At 56.5% G+C, this 16,620-nt stretch overlaps 1 protein-coding gene across 7 annotated transcripts in view; it reads left to right on the plus strand.

Annotated features, from left to right (window-relative positions):
* The window catches only part of RPH3A (rabphilin 3A), a 28,452-nt gene extending 12,246 nt beyond the window's left edge, over window positions 1–16,206 (plus strand). For 5 of the 7 annotated variants that reach the window (XM_039561023.1, XM_039561024.1, XM_039561019.1 and 2 more), the window contains 17 exons: window positions 4,042–4,171; window positions 4,358–4,444; window positions 4,774–4,936; window positions 5,352–5,378; window positions 7,392–7,529; window positions 7,639–7,746; window positions 7,882–7,944; window positions 8,015–8,233; window positions 8,915–8,994; window positions 9,523–9,597; window positions 10,601–10,710; window positions 11,245–11,371; window positions 11,764–11,820; window positions 11,996–12,147; window positions 13,200–13,281; window positions 13,778–13,874; window positions 14,160–16,206. In XM_039561023.1, the coding sequence (XP_039416957.1) occupies window positions 4,042–4,171; window positions 4,358–4,444; window positions 4,774–4,936; window positions 5,352–5,378; window positions 7,392–7,529; window positions 7,639–7,746; window positions 7,882–7,944; window positions 8,015–8,233; window positions 8,915–8,994; window positions 9,523–9,597; window positions 10,601–10,710; window positions 11,245–11,371; window positions 11,764–11,820; window positions 11,996–12,147; window positions 13,200–13,281; window positions 13,778–13,874; window positions 14,160–14,290 (1,846 nt within the window). In that variant the 3' untranslated portion in view covers window positions 14,291–16,206. The remainder of the gene's footprint in view (window positions 1–4,041; window positions 4,172–4,357; window positions 4,445–4,773; window positions 4,937–5,351; window positions 5,379–7,391; window positions 7,530–7,638; window positions 7,747–7,881; window positions 7,945–8,014; window positions 8,234–8,914; window positions 8,995–9,522; window positions 9,598–10,600; window positions 10,711–11,244; window positions 11,372–11,763; window positions 11,821–11,995; window positions 12,148–13,199; window positions 13,282–13,777; window positions 13,875–14,159) is intronic. The other 2 variants (XM_039561022.1, XM_039561021.1) reach the window with 2 other exon arrangements.
* The last annotated feature ends 414 nt before the right edge of the window (window positions 16,207–16,620 follow it).

Raw genomic sequence — 16,620 nt, forward strand, 5'->3', positions numbered from 1 at the left:
GGAGGGGAGGGAAATTGCTTCTCATTTCTCATCCCAGTTTTAATTATTATTCCCTTAATCTGAAGCTTGGCTGCTTCTCTTGTCCCTTTTCCACCAGGAAAATGAGCCTTAATTGAATATCCAGCCCTTTAAGGCACACGATTTCCCCAGGGAGACGAGGCTCTTGGTGACCTCCTTTGTGTTTCTCTGGAATTTTTTCGCCGTGGATGTGGCGGCTGAGTCCATCCCTGCTGAGGAGCACGTGGATCAGGTCCTTCCTCACGGATCAGGTTCTTCTCCCACCCTTTTTGCTGCATTAAAAGTCCTCCCTGCCACAATTTAAAGCCCATTAAGGACGTCTTGGCTGTTCATTTCTGCTGTGCTGATGAATATTTAAACACAGCAAACTCCTGCTCCGCTGTTAAGTCTCATTTCCCGGGATCATCAGCGCTTCATTCCAGTCATTCTGTCCCTTTTCCATCCCTCTGCTCCTGCTGAGACTTCCATGGGATGATTTAGGTTGCAAAAGACTGCTGAAGTCATTGAGTCCAACCCTGAACCCAGCACTGCCAAAGCCAGCAGCACTTCTGTGCCATCCAGGATTGAGGTGATCCCTCATCCCTGTGGGATCCTCATCCTGCCACAGACCACGGGAAATGTTTGGATGTGCCAGTGAGCCCTTCCCTGCCTGCTCCAGGGCTCTGGGATGGGGCAGGAGCAGCCAGGGATGTCCCTCACCACCCTGGGACCGCTCACCTTCTCCTTCCAAGCCGTGTTTCTGGGCCTGGGCTGGTTTCCACCACCAGGGCCCTGCTTCATTCCTGCTACCTCAGGTGCACGAGGAACACCTCAGATCCAGCTCTCCTATGTCTCTCCCATCAGTGACTAATCCCTGATTCCCCAGCAGGTGAGGGATGCTCTTCCCCCTGCCCGGGGCTGTCCCTGGGAGCCGGGCTGAGCCAGCTCCCTGCCACCGGCTCCAGTCATTCCACCCCTGGATTCTTTCCCCCTGTTTTAACAACAGGAAGGATATTTCCTGCTCTTTGAAGTCGGGCTTGCAGAGGCCGGAGGGATGGGCACTTGGAAGTGTGGAAAGTGGGGAGGAAGATGCTGCTGGAGGCGTGAAAGGCGGAGGGATGAGCTGGAGAGCTGGTTTTGCGCAATAAAAGCGAGAAGGAAATGATGTCTAGGGGAGAGGAAAGCTTTTGGGAAGGCAGCTCGTTCCTGGTGAGGGCTTCCCTCAGTTCTTGGTGGGAGAACAGGATGGATGTGGAGCTCTGGATTGAGCTGGAGACAAACCCAGGCTTTTCTCCTCCCAGTTATCACCTTTATCAAGAGCTTCCCAGCCCAGGGGCCTGGGCACAACCCCCCCCTTTCCCAGGGCTCTTCCTGCCAGGTTCACACCAGGACTTGAAATTGAACTTTTTCTACAGTTCTCTCCCAGCAGCGTTTGAGTCATGGGGAAAAGAAAAAAAAAAAAAAAAAAAAAAAAAAATCCCAATTTCTCCCTCTTGGATGGATGTTTTAATTAGGGAAATGTGCTTGGCTTGTGAGTGGTGCCACAGGTCTGTCCTGGCTGCTGAGCTCTTCCAGCGGCTCAAAAACCCCACTTAAGGAGCAGCTCCCGGTAAATGAGAGCCTGGGAGAGATCTGTGCAGCTAAATAATGAATCTCTTGAAATGCAAAGGCTTTTTCCTCTTTTTTTCTTCTTTTTTTTTCCCCTCCTCTGCTCCCTTTGATTGTGCCATTTGTTCCAGTTTCTATAATAAGTTTGTTTGGGCTTGCAGATTTCCAACTGGAAGCTGCTTTGCTTGGAGCTCCTGCAGCGCAGCGGGAGGAATTGCAGGGGATATACGGGGTTTGTCCATGTGCTTGGCTCCTTGGGAAAGAGAGGGGTTTTTCCCCCAAAATGTTCCCGCTGGGTGAGGTGGGGATGAGCTGTGATAAAATCCGGGTGTTGTGGGGATCGTGCGTGATGTGGGATGTGAGCTGGGGTTCATTCCATTTAAATAACGCTTGGGGAACAGCCAGCATCCAGGTTTTCTTTGGGATACTGCTGGCTGGGGGTTTATGGGATGATGCAGCTCTGCTGAAGTCTCTGGAATTTCTGTGTTCGTCCCAGGCCGTGGAGCTTGGGAAGGCATCGGGGGTGAGTGGTGGCTCCAGAGCTGGGTTATCCCCTGGGAAGGAATCACCTATGGATGTGGAGGGCAGGGATGGACAACGGTGCCTCTGGAGTAAATCCCAGAATGGTTTGGGTTGGAAGGACCTCAAAGCTCCTCTCGTTCCATGGGCAGGGATGCCTTCCACCAAGGCTTGCTCCAAGCCTTATCCCACACCGGAGCAGGGAGTCAGGCTGTCAGGGAGCTCCTCCCTGAAGCGGGAAAGCACAAAATCCCCTCGCTGTGGTTTCAAAGACGGTGTTTTTCAGCACGAGGAGGAGAGCCAGGATTGCTGGATTTCGAGCCCCCCTGTTCCTGGTGCTGTCAGGAACTCGTGAACTCTCCCATCTGCTGTCTGCTGACACCAGAGCTGTGAAAACAGAGCCTTGTCCCCACTGCTGGCTCTGTCTGGCTCCACTGCTGCCCACCCAGCCCAGCTTCCCGCTGTGGGTTCCTTAGGAAGTGTCGGGAGGCGCCTCTGCAGCGGCAGCCAGAGCCCAGCGGGATCGGCCCCTGCGTGGGGAGGAGCAGCAGATTCCTGGGTGGGTTTTGGCAGAGCTGGTGGGCTCCCGGGGCTTTGCTCGGATGATGTGTGGAATTACAGATCCCCATCCCTGAGCGTGGCCGGGCTTGGTGGCTCTGAGATGCTCCTGTTGACTGCAGCGAGGCCTTTTATGGGCTGTGATGGGCTGCACGTCCTAAAATGCTTTATTTTGGGAAGAAATTCCACCCTGGGAGGATGGGGAGACCCTGGCATAGGCTGCCCATCCCTGGAAGTGTCCAAGGCCAGGCTGGAGCAAGCTGGCCTCGTGAGAGGCGTCCCTGCCCATGGCAGGGATGGAATGGGATGATTTTCAGGTCCCTCCCAACCCAAACCATTCCATGCTCAGATTGTCTCTCCCCCTCGTGCTGCTGTTCCTTTATCTGACTTTTCCCCACGGATCCCGTGGAATGCTGGCCATCCAACACCAACCCCAGAGGCACTCTGCATGCAGGGAACTTGGGGATGGTTTATGAGCATTTCAGAGGCACTGGCAGCCGAGTCACCACAAATCTGATGCCGTCACCCGATGTGGGAAAACGTCTTTGCAACACTGAGTGGTTTTTTCCCGCCACGCTCCGTCGGATTTGGGTCAGGCTGCCACAGGGGGCTGCTCTCTCCGGTGGGCTTGGGTCTCCTCCTCCGTTTCTCCATTCCTTCCTCACTGAATGGCATCAATAATGCAGCCTTTTTTCTCTTGCTGTGCTATTTTTAGGGCCAGGATTCTGGGTTAGCCAAGCGCACGATGCCACCGCCAGCTCCCGGCTGCTCAGCAGGCAGCTCGTTCCTGCTTTCCAAACTCCTGCAGCCAATGCTGGCTTTCCAAAACTCCCTGAACTGGTTTTGGGTTTGTTTTGTTTTGGTTTTTTTTACCTTTTCAGGAACCAGGTGTGTTTTTACAGCCTGCTCTCCAGTGGGATTTCACGTTGCTCCAATAATTCCCATCGAATATACGCAATATTTTCCCCCAAATAATAAGAAAATCAATTAATTAATTAAGTCCTCACCAGAGCCCTGCCAGGATCTCGTGCAGCTCTTCATGGGCAGCTGCTGGGGCTGGGTGGAAAGGTTTCCACCTAGGGACAAACTGCTCCGTGCAAAGGTGCTGCCTTGGATGGATTTTCCCCGTCCGTGGAGCTGGGGCCGGCGTCGGCTCTGGAAGTCAGTATTGTGCCACAGAAACCTGTTGGAGTCCTACTTCCCGCTGGGACGGGGTTTTGTCCCAGAGCTGGAAAGGGAGAGGGAAAGGAACAGCGGGACCAAAGGCAGCCGCCGGGCAGCAGAACCCTGCCCTGGTATCCTGCGCTTTTCCTGGCATTCCCTGCGCCTTTCCTGACATGCCCTGTGCCCTCTTCCCAGGCGCCTGATGAGCCGGCTGGAGGACATGCGCCGCAGCGTGCTGGGGGACGGGGTGAACCGCTGCATCCTCTGCGGGGAGCAGCTGGGGACGAGGGGCTCTGCCTGTGTCGTCTGCGAGGACTGCAAGAAGGTGAGACCCCCCCCCCACCTCCACCCCCCCGGACCCACAGACCACCCCCACCCCGGCGGCACCGCGGATTTTGGGTGCCCATTTCCATAGCCCGGCATCCCCGGAGTCACTCGTTGCCCAGCCGCCGCTGGCGGTGGGGACATTTTGGTGGCCCCGGTGTCACCCAGCTCTTTGTTCTCCCCGCAGAACGTGTGCACCAAGTGCGGGGTGCAGACCACCAACAACCGGCCCCAGGCCATCTGGCTCTGCAAGATCTGCAGCGAGCAGCGGGAGGTGCGTGTGGCCCCGCTGTCCCCCTGTCCCCTCTGTCCCCACCCCTCCGAGACGGGACCGACTCAACCTCCCAGGGGCCTCCAGCACCGCCCAGCCGCTGTCTGAGCGTGGTTCTTTCCAGGATTGGTTTTGTTTTCTACACAAAATGACATTTTTATTTCACGAAAAAAAGGTTTGGGGTCCAAGGGGCTGTTGTGGGCAGAGATTGGCTCCCTGCAGTGCGAGCCAGGGAGTTAATTGATTAATTAATTAGCAGGGTGGGGATGTGGGGTTGCACATCCTCCTACCTGCTGGAGGAAGGCCTGAGAGCCCCGTCCCTGTTCCCGCAGGTGTGGAAACGCTCCGGTGCCTGGTTCTTCAAGGGTTTGCCCAAGCAGATGCTGCCGCAGCCGATGCCCATCAGCAAGAAGGGACCCCAAACCCCGGGTGAGCCCCGCCCGGCCGAGCCGCCCGCTCCGGACCCCAAACTCCCCTCCCGGGCACCCACCCGAGGTAGGTGACAGCGGGTGCTGACCCCCCCAGCACTGCCAGCGAGGCTGTGGGGCTCCTCCCCATCCTCGGCAAGGGAAAACTATGGGGAAAAAAGCATCCAGAACAGTGGTGTGGCTGCTGCCTGTGTCCTAAAGGGGGTAGAAATGGAGCCTGGAGAGGTTTTATCCAGGATTGCCAAGTGGGGATGGGATGGGGTTGCAGGACATCCGCGAGCAAAGCAACCCCGGGTGGGGGTCAGGGCGCCCGGCTGGGAGTTTGGGCAGTGCCTGGGTAGGGATGCGGTGATGGAGAAGCCTTGAAAAAAATAGGGATAAAAAGGGAAATCCGGGGAAAGAGTTGGCAGCGTGTCCCGGGATGGGGTTGGGGGTGCGTGGGCTGCGGCTTCACCGCCTCTCGCTCTGTTTGTGCCCCCAAGGCCAGGCGGATGCCGAGGACACCGAGGGTAAGCATCGGCCTTTGTCCCCTCCCTGCGCCGCCTCTGCCGAGCCCCTTCCCTGCCTCCTCCTCTTCCCACGGCGTTTTCCCGCACAGTTTTCCCCGGGATACTGCAGCAGGACCTCTCCTCGCTGCTGCCGCCCACCCTGCGGGGGGGGCCCGGGTTATTCCAGGGCTTCCCCACCTCCCGCACACGCTGGGGCTGAGCCGCTGCCGTTCCAGAGCCGCCTCCGTGGGTGGTGGGTCCTGCTGGGAGGGGCAGGTGGGGTTTTTTTTCCCCCTGGTTATTTGCTGGCAATCCTTGGAAAAGCTGCCGGGGAAAGTTCAGGAGGCTTGTGGGGGTTCGTGCCTGTCTGTGGGGGATGGAGCAGCCGAGCCTTGTGCTGTGCACGGGAGGCAGAGCAAGGCGAGGAGGCAGTGGTGGCTTGCTCTGGTTATTCCTTGCACCCTCCAGCACTTCCAATCGTGGAATCATTCCCTTTGGAAAAGCCCTCAAAGCCCATCGAGTTCAACCTTTCCTCCAGCACTGCCAAGGCCACCACTGACCCATGTCCCCAAGGGCCACATCCACACGGCTGTTAAATCCCCACAGGGATGGGGACTCCTGGGCAGCCTGTGCCAGGGCTGGACAACCCTTCCAGTGAAGAAATTTTTCCCTCATATCCAAACCAAACCTCCCCAGGCATAACTTGAGGCCATTTCCTCTTGTCCTGTGGCTTCTTCCCTGGGAGAAGAGCCCAACCCCCGTGTGGCTCCTGTCGGGGAGTTGTGGAGAGTGACAGGGTCTCCCTGGGAGTTCATTTTGAGTAAAGCCCCCATTTTCACACTTCCACATTGGATTCCAAGGGGATGAGGATCCCTGACCCCCCTCCAACACCGTCTGCTCCTCATTTGGGTGATCATTAAGTTGGGAGCAGCACAGTGGCTCCAAATCCTCCTCTTCCTTGGCTCCATGGAAGAGGCAACGAGGGGGCTGAGGGGACAGTTCCCCTCCGGAATGGTCCCCTCCATCCCCCCCCTTCCTTCAGCTCAGCTTCTGCTGCTCCCAGCTGCTGATCTCCCTCTTCCCATGCAGCAGCAGTTGGGGAAAGCACTTAATTACAGCAATTTAATCACGCCCGTGGCTGGTGCCGTTAAACCTCCCAGCCCCACAGGCAGCTTTTATTAATCCGACGGCTCCCGGAGTAGGGAAGGCTTTGCCAGCTCCGCACATCGCTCCCGGTGCTCAGCATGCTCCTGCCGTACCCGTGATTTTCCTACAGATCCCTTGGAAAATTATTTATTGCACCGCTCTTTCTGCACCACGGGGCTCCTGCTCCTGGATGCTCGTTTCGCTCCCTCCCTGCTCTTCAGCATTCCCGGTGTTTTTCCCTCTCTCCCTCCTCCTTTCCCCCCACAATCTGTTGCGTTGCGCTTTGTCCTCGCGCCCGGTGACCCTGAGAGCCCAGCCAAGGAGAAACAGCCCATTTATGTGACGGCAAAGATTTATCCCTGGCGTCTCCAGCAGCAGCCAGGTGAGCGCCGAGACCTTTTCCGTCACGTCCGTGGGGTTGCAATTCATCACCCTGGAGCGCCGGGCTGGGATTGATCCGCTGGGATGGTGGCTGCTGGGTGATGGAAGGGAGAGGCAGAGGCAGCTGCCACGGCTGTCTCCTTAATAAATGGGAGATGATCAGCAGGAGGAAAATATGCCCCCCCCCCCCCCCATCCCAGGAATGCGGAGCTGTGATGCCATCAGGGGTTTGCTGGGTGCTGAGGACCAGCTGGTGGATACCTCTGGCCTTGTTTTCCCGTGGCACTCTGGTGTCCCCACGGTTCGGCGTGTCCTTGGCGATTTCCCGAGCGCTGCGTGCAGCTTTGGTGGCGCAGAGCCCTCCTGCTGCAGTGCCCAGGGCTCGGGAGGTGCTGCTGCAGTGGCCGTGCCCACTGTCCCCCTGCTGCTGGCACCCAGCCTGGGCAGCGCCCAGGGATGGCCGCTCGCTTGTCCGGCCTCACCGCTCCTTTACCCCTCTCCCTGCAGGCAGCGACGCCGCAGCAGCCGCCCGGGGGAGCCGCAGGGCGGCCGAGGGCCGGCCGGGTCCGTGTGGCAGCGAGGACACCGGTGGGGACAGCGGCAGCCGGGACTACGCTGCCGAGAGCGGGGTCAGCAGGAGCCCCGGTGAGAGCGGTGCTCCCGCATCCCTGCGCTCCTGGAAGGAGAAATGGGGGGCCACAAAGCCGGGAGCCGTCTGCCGGTGGTCTCTGCTGATTGTCCCCTGTCCTCGCAGGTGTGAAGAGAACCAACTCCGTGCAAAGCCAGCGGCCACCGCCGCCGGCCACCGCCGGTCCCGCTGCCGCATCTGCCGCTGGCTCCGGTCCGGCAGCAGCTCCCGCAGGTAAGGATGCGATGGGAATGCGGCCAAGGCGTTCGGTCCCTGGGGACACCCCAGGGTGGGGCAGGGACCCTCCGGCTTGGCGCGGTGGGAGAGGGAAGGAGGGAATGTCCCAGGTGATGCCACCTCTGTCCCCAGCGCCGGCGGCAGCAGCAGCAAGGCCGGGTCCCGGGGGTCCCGCCCGCTTCCCGGAGAGACGAGGTAACCCCGGGCTGGCTGCGGGGGGCTGGGGGGCAGAGCGGGCCGGGGGCTAACGGGGTCCCTCCTGCAGCGAGCCCCCCGCTGGGACCCCCGGAGCCGGCCCGAGCCGCCAGGGAGGAGCGGGGAGGGGGCTTTGCCGCGGCCCCCGGCAGGGAGGACAGGCCAGCCTGGCAGCCCCCTGCTGCCACACAGCCCCCGGCCGCCCCGCCGGCATCCGCGGCCCCGCAGCGGCAGCAGCCCCGCGAGGAGGAGGAGGAGGATGCCAACAGCTACGACTCGGATGAAGGCAGTATGTACCCAGGGAGGGAGCTGTTTCTTTGGGAAATGTGGGATTTGGAGGAGGTTGCTGGGCGGGCGTGACTCGCATTGGAAGGCGGTGGGTGTCCAGCACTGAAAGTCCTTGGGAATGCTGCTTCCCTGTGGGGCTGGGAGCCGGGGTGGGGATTTGAGGGGGGAGGATGTGTGGTAGAACATCCTGGGTGGGGAGCGCTGCTCGGGGCCGGGAATAGGTGCTTGGATAGGAGCAGCTGATGCCCTCTGTGCCTGCTCTTCATCCCTGGGATGAAGGAACGCAAGCCTGAGCTGGTTTCCAACAAGCCAAAACAGGGGCCAGATGCTGAGCCCCAGCTTTGGAGGAGCTGTTGTTCCTGAGCTGGAGCCTCTTCTCAGGTTGCTCCAGGGTGGAATTCCTGGGGTCACTCCTCCTTTACCTGGTGAATGTTGGAGTCAGCTCCAAAGCCGCAGGCTGCCCTCCTGGGACGGTCCCTGCTCTGCAGAGCTGTGTCCAGAGCTCCCAAATCCGCCTGGATTTGTGGCGGTTTGGCTGCTGCCAGCACGGTCTCACTGCATTAAACAGCTTTTACATTTGACCCGCAAATCTTTCTAATTATTACTAATCGGAGATGATTAAACACAGTTATTGGCTGGGGTTTTAACGAGGTCCTGTTTCCTCCTCCTCCCTCGCTGTCAGCCACGCTGGGAGCCCTGGAGTTCAGCCTGCTCTACGACCAGGAGAACAGCTCCCTGCACTGCACCCTCATCAAGGCTAAGGCAAGTGCTCCTCTTTTTTCCCATCTTTCCCCTCATTTAAATCCATCTAGCTCCCAGTTTCTCTGCTACAATGGGATGGAAGCCATGTGGCTGCTCCCTTGGGAGACCCCAGGTACGGCTGCTCCTGGCTGGGGAGGGTTGGGGGGCTTTTTCCTTGAGAGATCTGTGGCAGTGCTGATGCCCTGGAACAGTCCTCCCAGAGAAGCTGTGGCTGCCCCATCCCTGGGAGTGTCCAAGGCCAGGTTGGACAGGGCTTGGAGCAACCTGGGATAGTGAAAGGTGTCCCTGCCCATGGCAGTGGATGGAACTCAGTGATATTTGAGGTCTCTTCCAACCCAAACCATTCTGTGATCCTACAACTCTGATTTTTCCAGGGGTGGGTTAGATTCAGCACATCCTGGCACCCACGGCCGCTCAGGGCAGAGGCTCTTGGGTCACTGACCACATTTTCTCTTTGTTGAGTTTTTCGTGGGCAGCTTTGTCTCCTGGCTTTGCTGAAGGAGGATTCACATCCTGTGTTTCCTTTAGGGCTTAAAACCGATGGATTCCAATGGCCTGGCTGATCCCTACGTGAAGCTGCACCTCCTGCCCGGAGCCAGCAAGGTGAGGTGTTGCCGTGTTCGGTGCATTTTGGGATCGGGATGGAGCAGAGGTTCCTCAAATCCCCCTCAGGTCCCTCCCTCGGATCAGATTTTCCCTGTTGATTTCTCCGCTCGTTGCTGTTTCCCCCGGGCGTTTCTCCAAACAGGGAGGACGCTCCCAGATGTTCTCCCAGACCTGAGGAACAGCTCATCCTGCAGGCAGGAATCTGCTCAGGGATGGAGGGAAGCTCCAGAGGAGCATCACAAAACATCTGCCCTGAAATCTAATTATGGCCAGGGCTGGAATTATCCGTTTGCTTGGAAGTTGCAGCACGTTCTTGTTGGAGCTGTGGGGAGAGAATGATGGCTCCATTATGGAAATTCCTGGGAGTCTCCCTGCCCAGCCCAGCTGAGCTGGTCTTGGTGGGCAAAGCTTGAGGAAGGGATGACCACCAGCGGTGCTGGAGCTTTGCTCAGGGGCTGCAACAGAGTTTTGCTTGGAGGAACCAGGAGTAAAAGCAGGGGAAAACTGATGATAAAATCATTGGGTTGATTTTACAGCTTTGCTTTATGCACGGGGGATTCCTGCTCTTGTTGGGAGGAAATCCAGGAGTGATGTTGGGAATTGCTTTGATTTCTCTTGTTCTCCTTTGCTGATACTTCTTCTAATTTTTTTTTTTTTTAATTTTGAACTCATGCTTGTGAAAGACACACGAGCAAGTGACAGCTCCTTGATTCCCCACTGCCACCTCCTTTAGACCATGACAGCTGTGACCTGAGCCCTCACAGCCTGTCCTGGGCACCTTTTTCCCCCTCTCCTTGAGGGAGAGACAAAATCCAGGCTCTCCCAACCACCACGCATCACCAAGCCCCCGGTGCTCATGCCAAGCTCCACTTTGATGCTCCCCTGGGGTGGCTGGCTCACCATCACCCAGATGTGATGGGGCATCCCTGGCAGGAGCTGGGATTTGGGCAGGGCGGGATTCCGGGGTGTAATTGCTCCGTGTTTTTTGGGATGTCCGCAGTCGAATAAGCTGAGGACGAAGACGCTGCGCAACACCCGGAACCCCGTGTGGAACGAGACCCTGGTGTACCACGGTATCACCGACGAGGACATGCAGAGGAAAACCCTCAGGCGAGCACAGCAGGAGCCTGGGGATCCCATGGGATGGGGCTGTGGATGTCCTGACTCAGAGTATCACGCCCAGCCTTCCCCAGGAGTGCAGGGGATGCTGGGAAATGCAGTTTTGGGTTAAAATCAACATGAATTTGCTCGTTTGGATGGTCCTTCTAAGAGAGGAAAAGCGGCGTTTTGACCTTGTCATTTAGTAGTGAATTGTTGATATTGCTGTAATTTTTATCATCACAGAGGTGTGTGGTTTTTGTATCTCTGCTGATTTGGCAGTATCCCAGAAAAAAGAAGCCTATTTAAATATCTGTCAAAATCTGCGGCTCTTTCCCCACTCAGGAAACTTCCACATTTTGATTTCTTACAAAGCATGTCTTAAAAATGTTGCTTTTTTTTGGTTTTTGGGGCAAACTAGAAATTTGGGAGTTGATTGCTTTTGGTCAGAGGAGATCCAGATCAGGGGTGGGTTGGGGGGGTTTGGCTCTGGAGTTGGGCACTGCTGCAGCCTGGTTGACATTCCCATTTCCCTCTTCCCTCCAGGATCTCCGTGTGTGACGAGGACAAATTCGGCCACAATGAGTTCATCGGAGAAACCAGAGTTGCCTTGAAAAAACTCAAAGCCAACCAGAAAAAGAACTTCAACATCTGCCTGGAGAGAGTAATACCAGTGAGTGTCCATGAAAATTCCTTCCGTTCCCGTTGGGAATGCAAACAAATGGCTCCTGAGGGGCGCAGGGATGGGCTGTGGGCGCCAGAGGTGCCCAAATTCCCTGGCACCTTTAGAAGTTGGATTCCCACCCATGCCTGATGTGATCCATCAAGGCCAGGAGATAAGGGCATGGTGGGAATCCATGGGAAGTGACTCCAGATCGATGTCACTGTGGAGGAAGGAACTGGTTGCTCTGTCCCCTGTTGAATCTGCTGGGGTGGAGCAGATGGACATTCCTGAGGCCCTTCCATTCCAGTGCTGGAGCTGGGCTGCATTCCCAGGGTTTTTTGTGGTGGGATGGTGCCTCTCCCGGTCACTCATGGCAATCCCTTTGTCCTTTCCCATCCCAGACGAAGCGCACCGGCACAACCGGCGCATCCCGCGGCATGGCCCTGTACGAAGAGGAGGTGAGTCCTTGGAGCATCCAAACTCCATCCATGTCCCACCCACCACCCCTTGTGTAAACCCCATTATCCCCCCCCCCCTTCACGGAGATCCGACATTCCCTGATATCCTCATCATCCCTCCTGCTCCGCCGCCGAGTTTTCCTGGCTCGGCTCCTCCAGGCCCTCCCTCCCGCAGGTGGATCGCGGTGGGGACGTGGAGGAGCGCGGGAAGATCCTGGTGTCCCTCATGTACAGCACCCAGCAGGGCGGGCTCATCGTGGGCATCGTGCGCTGCGTGCACCTGGCGGCCATGGATGCCAACGGATACTCGGATCCCTTCGTCAAGCTGTGAGTGAGCTGGGAACGGCTCCGGGCTGGAGCACGTGGCCATGGAGCCACCTGCTGTCCTTTGGAGCTCTTCCAAAGGCTCTGGAGCCCTGGGGCAGCAGGAGCTGTCCAGCAGCAGCGGTGGTGTCCCCGTTGTGGGTGATGTTCGGGGATGCTGACCCAACCCTTGTGGAGCTCCCCATATTCCCAAATCTCATGGTGACCTCGTGGAGAATCCCAGAATTGTTAAAGGTTGGGAAAGACTTCGAGATCATGGAGTCCCACCTTTGATCCCTGCATGTCTGCAAACAAAGGACGTGTGAGGGATGTGGGGATGGGTTTGGGGCTGCAACCCAAGGTGGAGGTGCCTGACTTCCCTGGTATCCATGGGGGAGTATCCATAGGGATTCCCACCCGTGGCTGGGCTGATGTGACTCGTCAGGAGCGTGGTGGGAATCCAGGGACAGTGGAAACTGGAGGACAGGGGGTTCTTCTCTTCACCTCTGACCCGAGGTGGCTCCATGTCCCTCTGTGCCCCACTTGCTGCCCCAGAAACCCACGTAACTCCTGGGAATGTGTGGGAATAAGGTTTTTATTCCACCCTCATGAGCTGCACCACGGAGAGGTCCCTGTGGCCATTCCTGGTGGGGCTTTTTTCCTGTTTTTATTCTTTGTATTCACAAAAAAACCTCTGCTCTCCCTAAAACTCACTCAGTAGCTCTCACATTGAACATATTCTGTTCATCGATTTGTAGCTCAGTGGGACTGAGCAGTTTCCCTTCCCAGTCTCTCTTTATTTGTTGGATTCTCCATTTCCACAAACAGAAGATGGTGGCTTTCCATTTTTAATTTAGCTTCCAGCAGAGATCTGATTAATCCCAGCTCTAAATTGAGTTCTGGAGCTGCAGCCAGGCTCCACAGCCCCAGCCCCACACTTTTCCCACATCCTCTGGGAGGTGGGAAGGGAGACTGGCCCTAAATAAATCTCTTCCAGCCCAGAAACTCACTTTTAAAGCTTACAAACTCCCACTGTTCTTGCACTTGGATTTGGAGCTGTTTTCTGTTGCCCCCAGTTGGCTGAAACCTGACATGGGGAAAAAGGCCAAGCACAAGACGCAGATTAAGAAGAAAACGTTGAATCCTGAATTTAACGAGGTAGGGATGGATATTTCTTATATTATTAAATAAATTTACTCATCACTGTGCTGAGTGGAGGAGGTGGAGGACTCTTTGCTCAAGCTCCTTTCCCTCTCCTGTACCTGGGAATATTTTGGGCATGGCTTTGCCATGGCAGCACCGCACACCCTGAAAGCTCCCTGCTGCCGGCTCCGTGTCATCCCAGCTGGGGATGTGGGTGGGATGAGCATTCCTGGGGGTGGGAATTGGAAGTTCTCAGCTGGTGCTGCTTCGGTGGGACACCTGGAAAGGGCTCACGTAGGTGCAAGGGCTGAGCTCAGCTCCTGGGTGCTGTGATCCTGGGAAAAGAGGCGCTGCAGGAAGGAGTGTTTTCCCTTCATTAATTATATTTTAACCATCCTCTCCTTGGATTTTTGAATCCAGACTGAACAGGGATCATGTCCAACCCTGTAACTGCAGCTTTTGGGATATGTTTTTCTTTCGGGGCGTGATGTGAGTGTTCCCATTTCTGCAGGAGTTCTTCTACGACATCAAACACAGCGACCTGGCCAAGAAGTCCCTGGACATTTCCGTCTGGGATTATGATATCGGAAAATCCAATGACTACATTGGTGAGCTGGAAGGCTCTGCCTTGTGGGGCAGGGGTTTGGTGCCTGGTGTGGGGTTTGCTGGATGGGATTGGGGGTGGGGGTCACCTGCCCGGGTGGGGTGATGGAATCTGGTGAGTGCAGACCCCACACTGCCCCACCTCCAGCATCTTGGGAGATCTTCTGGGCAGGAAGAGCATCTCCAGGTGTTTCCATGTGATTTTTGGATCCAGGAGAGTGTGAGGTGTATTTCCTGGAACATCAACATCACCTCTGGGTACAAAGTCTGCTCTTCTCCCCTTTTCCCAGGCGGGTGCCAGCTGGGTATCACGGCCAAGGGTGAGCGCTTGAAACACTGGTACGAGTGCCTGAAGAACAAGGACAAGAAGATCGAGCGCTGGCACACCCTGCAGAACGAGAACCACGTTGCCAGTGATTAAAGGGAGCCTCTGCCCGGCCCTCCCCACCCTGTGCCACGCCCCTGTAGGTCCCTGGTGTCCCCGGTGTCCCCGGTGTCCCGTCTTCCAGCGCAGCCACGCCTTGCTACAGCCTCCGGTCCCAGGGTCCTCCGCCTCCCCCAAGCCCTCCCCGTCCTGAAGACTCCCCCAGATCTTTTCTATTCTCCTTTATTTATTTTCAGCTGGGGCAGGAGGCCGTCGAGTTCCCCTGGTGTGTGATTTTGGCAAGCAATAGCTCCCTCCTGACTGTTCCCCTCCCTCTCCCCGGTCCCCGTGGCAGCGTTCCCATCGCGTGTCTGACGCTCCGTGTCCCTCCAGCCTCCGCTCCCCGCGGCTCCGGCGTCTCCCGGCGGGAGATCGGAGTGCTGAGGTTGGGAGCATCAGCCTGTCCTGCTTGTGTGATCTCAATACCTCAGTTGCAATAACGAAAAAAGCTCCTCGGCTTTGGTGTGGGTGTCACCGTCGCCTGGTGTCCGTGTCGTCGTGGTTAGGCCAAATCCGGTGTCACCGGTGCCATCCTGCGAGTCCCGCTTGAGCTTCACCTCTGGTTTGGCCCTCCCGAGCACTGTTGTGGCACATCCCTTGCTGAGAAGATCCACCACCAACACAGTAACAGCGGCAAGGAGGGTTTAGGGAGCTCTGTGCTCGCAGGGAAGCAGATTTGGCTTGGTTCGTGTCGTTCCGAGCCGCCGTGGGCGATTCCTTCACCCCAGGAATTCGGGGGCTCCACTGCTGTGGGAGCCCAGCTGTGTTTTAGGGTTGTGACTACCTCCTCTTCACCTCTGAGCTGTGTAGTAGTGACCAGCTGAGCCCTGAGGGCAGTCCCTGGCTCCCCTCAGACCCCTCCTGCTTCCGAGGACTTGCTGTTCCTCAGGAGGGAAGCTGAGGGAGCTGCTCCTTCCCCCCACCCCCCTGATGTGTGTGAGGATTATTGCTTTAATCCACCACAGCTCCTGGAATTAGCTGGAGCAGTCCCAGATCTTCCAAACTTGGCCTGGTTTGGTTTTCTTTCATTTTTCCTAATTCTGCACAAGAACCTTTGTCCTCAAGCTGTGCTTTTAGGGATGGCCCGGAGCTGTTGGATCTACCCTGGACAGCAGGAGAGCTCAGGCTCTCTCCAGCTGCTGCTGCTCTGGTCTGGGACCATTCCCTGGCTCTGGAAAAGCCCAAGCACATCCCTGTGGGTAGGAGCACCATAAGCACTACGGAATATAGGGAATTTTTCATCACACCACACATGTGTGAAACCTCCCTGCCCCCCGCACCCTCTGCTGCGGCCGCTCGCTCTTGGAGTTGGTTGGGTTCTCCCTTTTCCAACCTTTCCAGAGGGATGGGCCTGGCCCAAACCTTCCTGTTCGTCCCAGAGCAGCATTTGGGCACGGAGCTGTGCTGGGGAAATGTGTGGCTGAGGGTAAAAATACCTTTAAAAATCATTATTTAAGCAATTCCTTGATTTCTCCCAGCCCTGCAGCAGCCCAGCCTCCTTTGTATGTGCAGAACAGCTCACTTAAGGTCACCCTTATCCCGTCCTGTATTCCCATTCCCTGTTCAGCCTGCTTTCTTTGGGAAAAGGATGCTCAGATCACCTCTTTGCATCTTCAAAATTCAAGTGCAACTCGCCAGTCTCCTCAGTATTGTGCAAAACCACGCCCCACCCCCCCTTCTCAGTTTTTCTGATGGTAATTCCTGCCCTGAATGACTTCTTTTCGTTGTAAATAAAGCATGCACCTATGGATTGGGAATGGTGAAAAACAAACAACAAAAAACAACAACAACAAAAAAAGAAAAAAAAAAGAAAATTCAAAGCCTCTTCTACTGCTGTTTGCATTCAGACTCGCATGCAGTGATTTTACAGCCAAATATCAGTTTACAACTCTTAAGAGAAAAAGAAAATGTTACACAGGAATTAGAAATCCTCCAGTCTTCCGCTGCATGCAGCACAACATCCTCTCTTGGTGTGGTATCTAATAAAGTGAGACTATTGGAAAAGAACAAAAAAAACCCCGGGTTTTGGCTTCTTTCATTGCCTGTGGGAATAGGACCAGCCTGGGCTGGGGGTGCTGGGAGTCCCTGGTGGGTTGGGGGTGCTGGGAGTGGGTGGGGCTGGGGGTGTTGAGGAGTTTGGGGGGGGTGGGGGAGAGTTCCTGGCTCTCCTGTGGGTGACAGGGATCTGTGTTTGGGAATATCCTGGGTTAACCGTGCAGGTTTAAAGCATCCCTGGGCTCCCCCTCGCTTGGTGCCTGAATGTCCTGGGGCAAAGCAGGAGTGGTGGTGGGAGATCCTTTCCTCTCCCTCACCCCCAGTTTGGGGAG

The sequence above is a fragment of the Corvus cornix genome, chromosome 15 (genome assembly GCF_000738735.6).
Source record: "Corvus cornix cornix isolate S_Up_H32 chromosome 15, ASM73873v5, whole genome shotgun sequence".
Classification (NCBI taxonomy): Eukaryota; Metazoa; Chordata; class Aves; order Passeriformes; family Corvidae; genus Corvus; species Corvus cornix.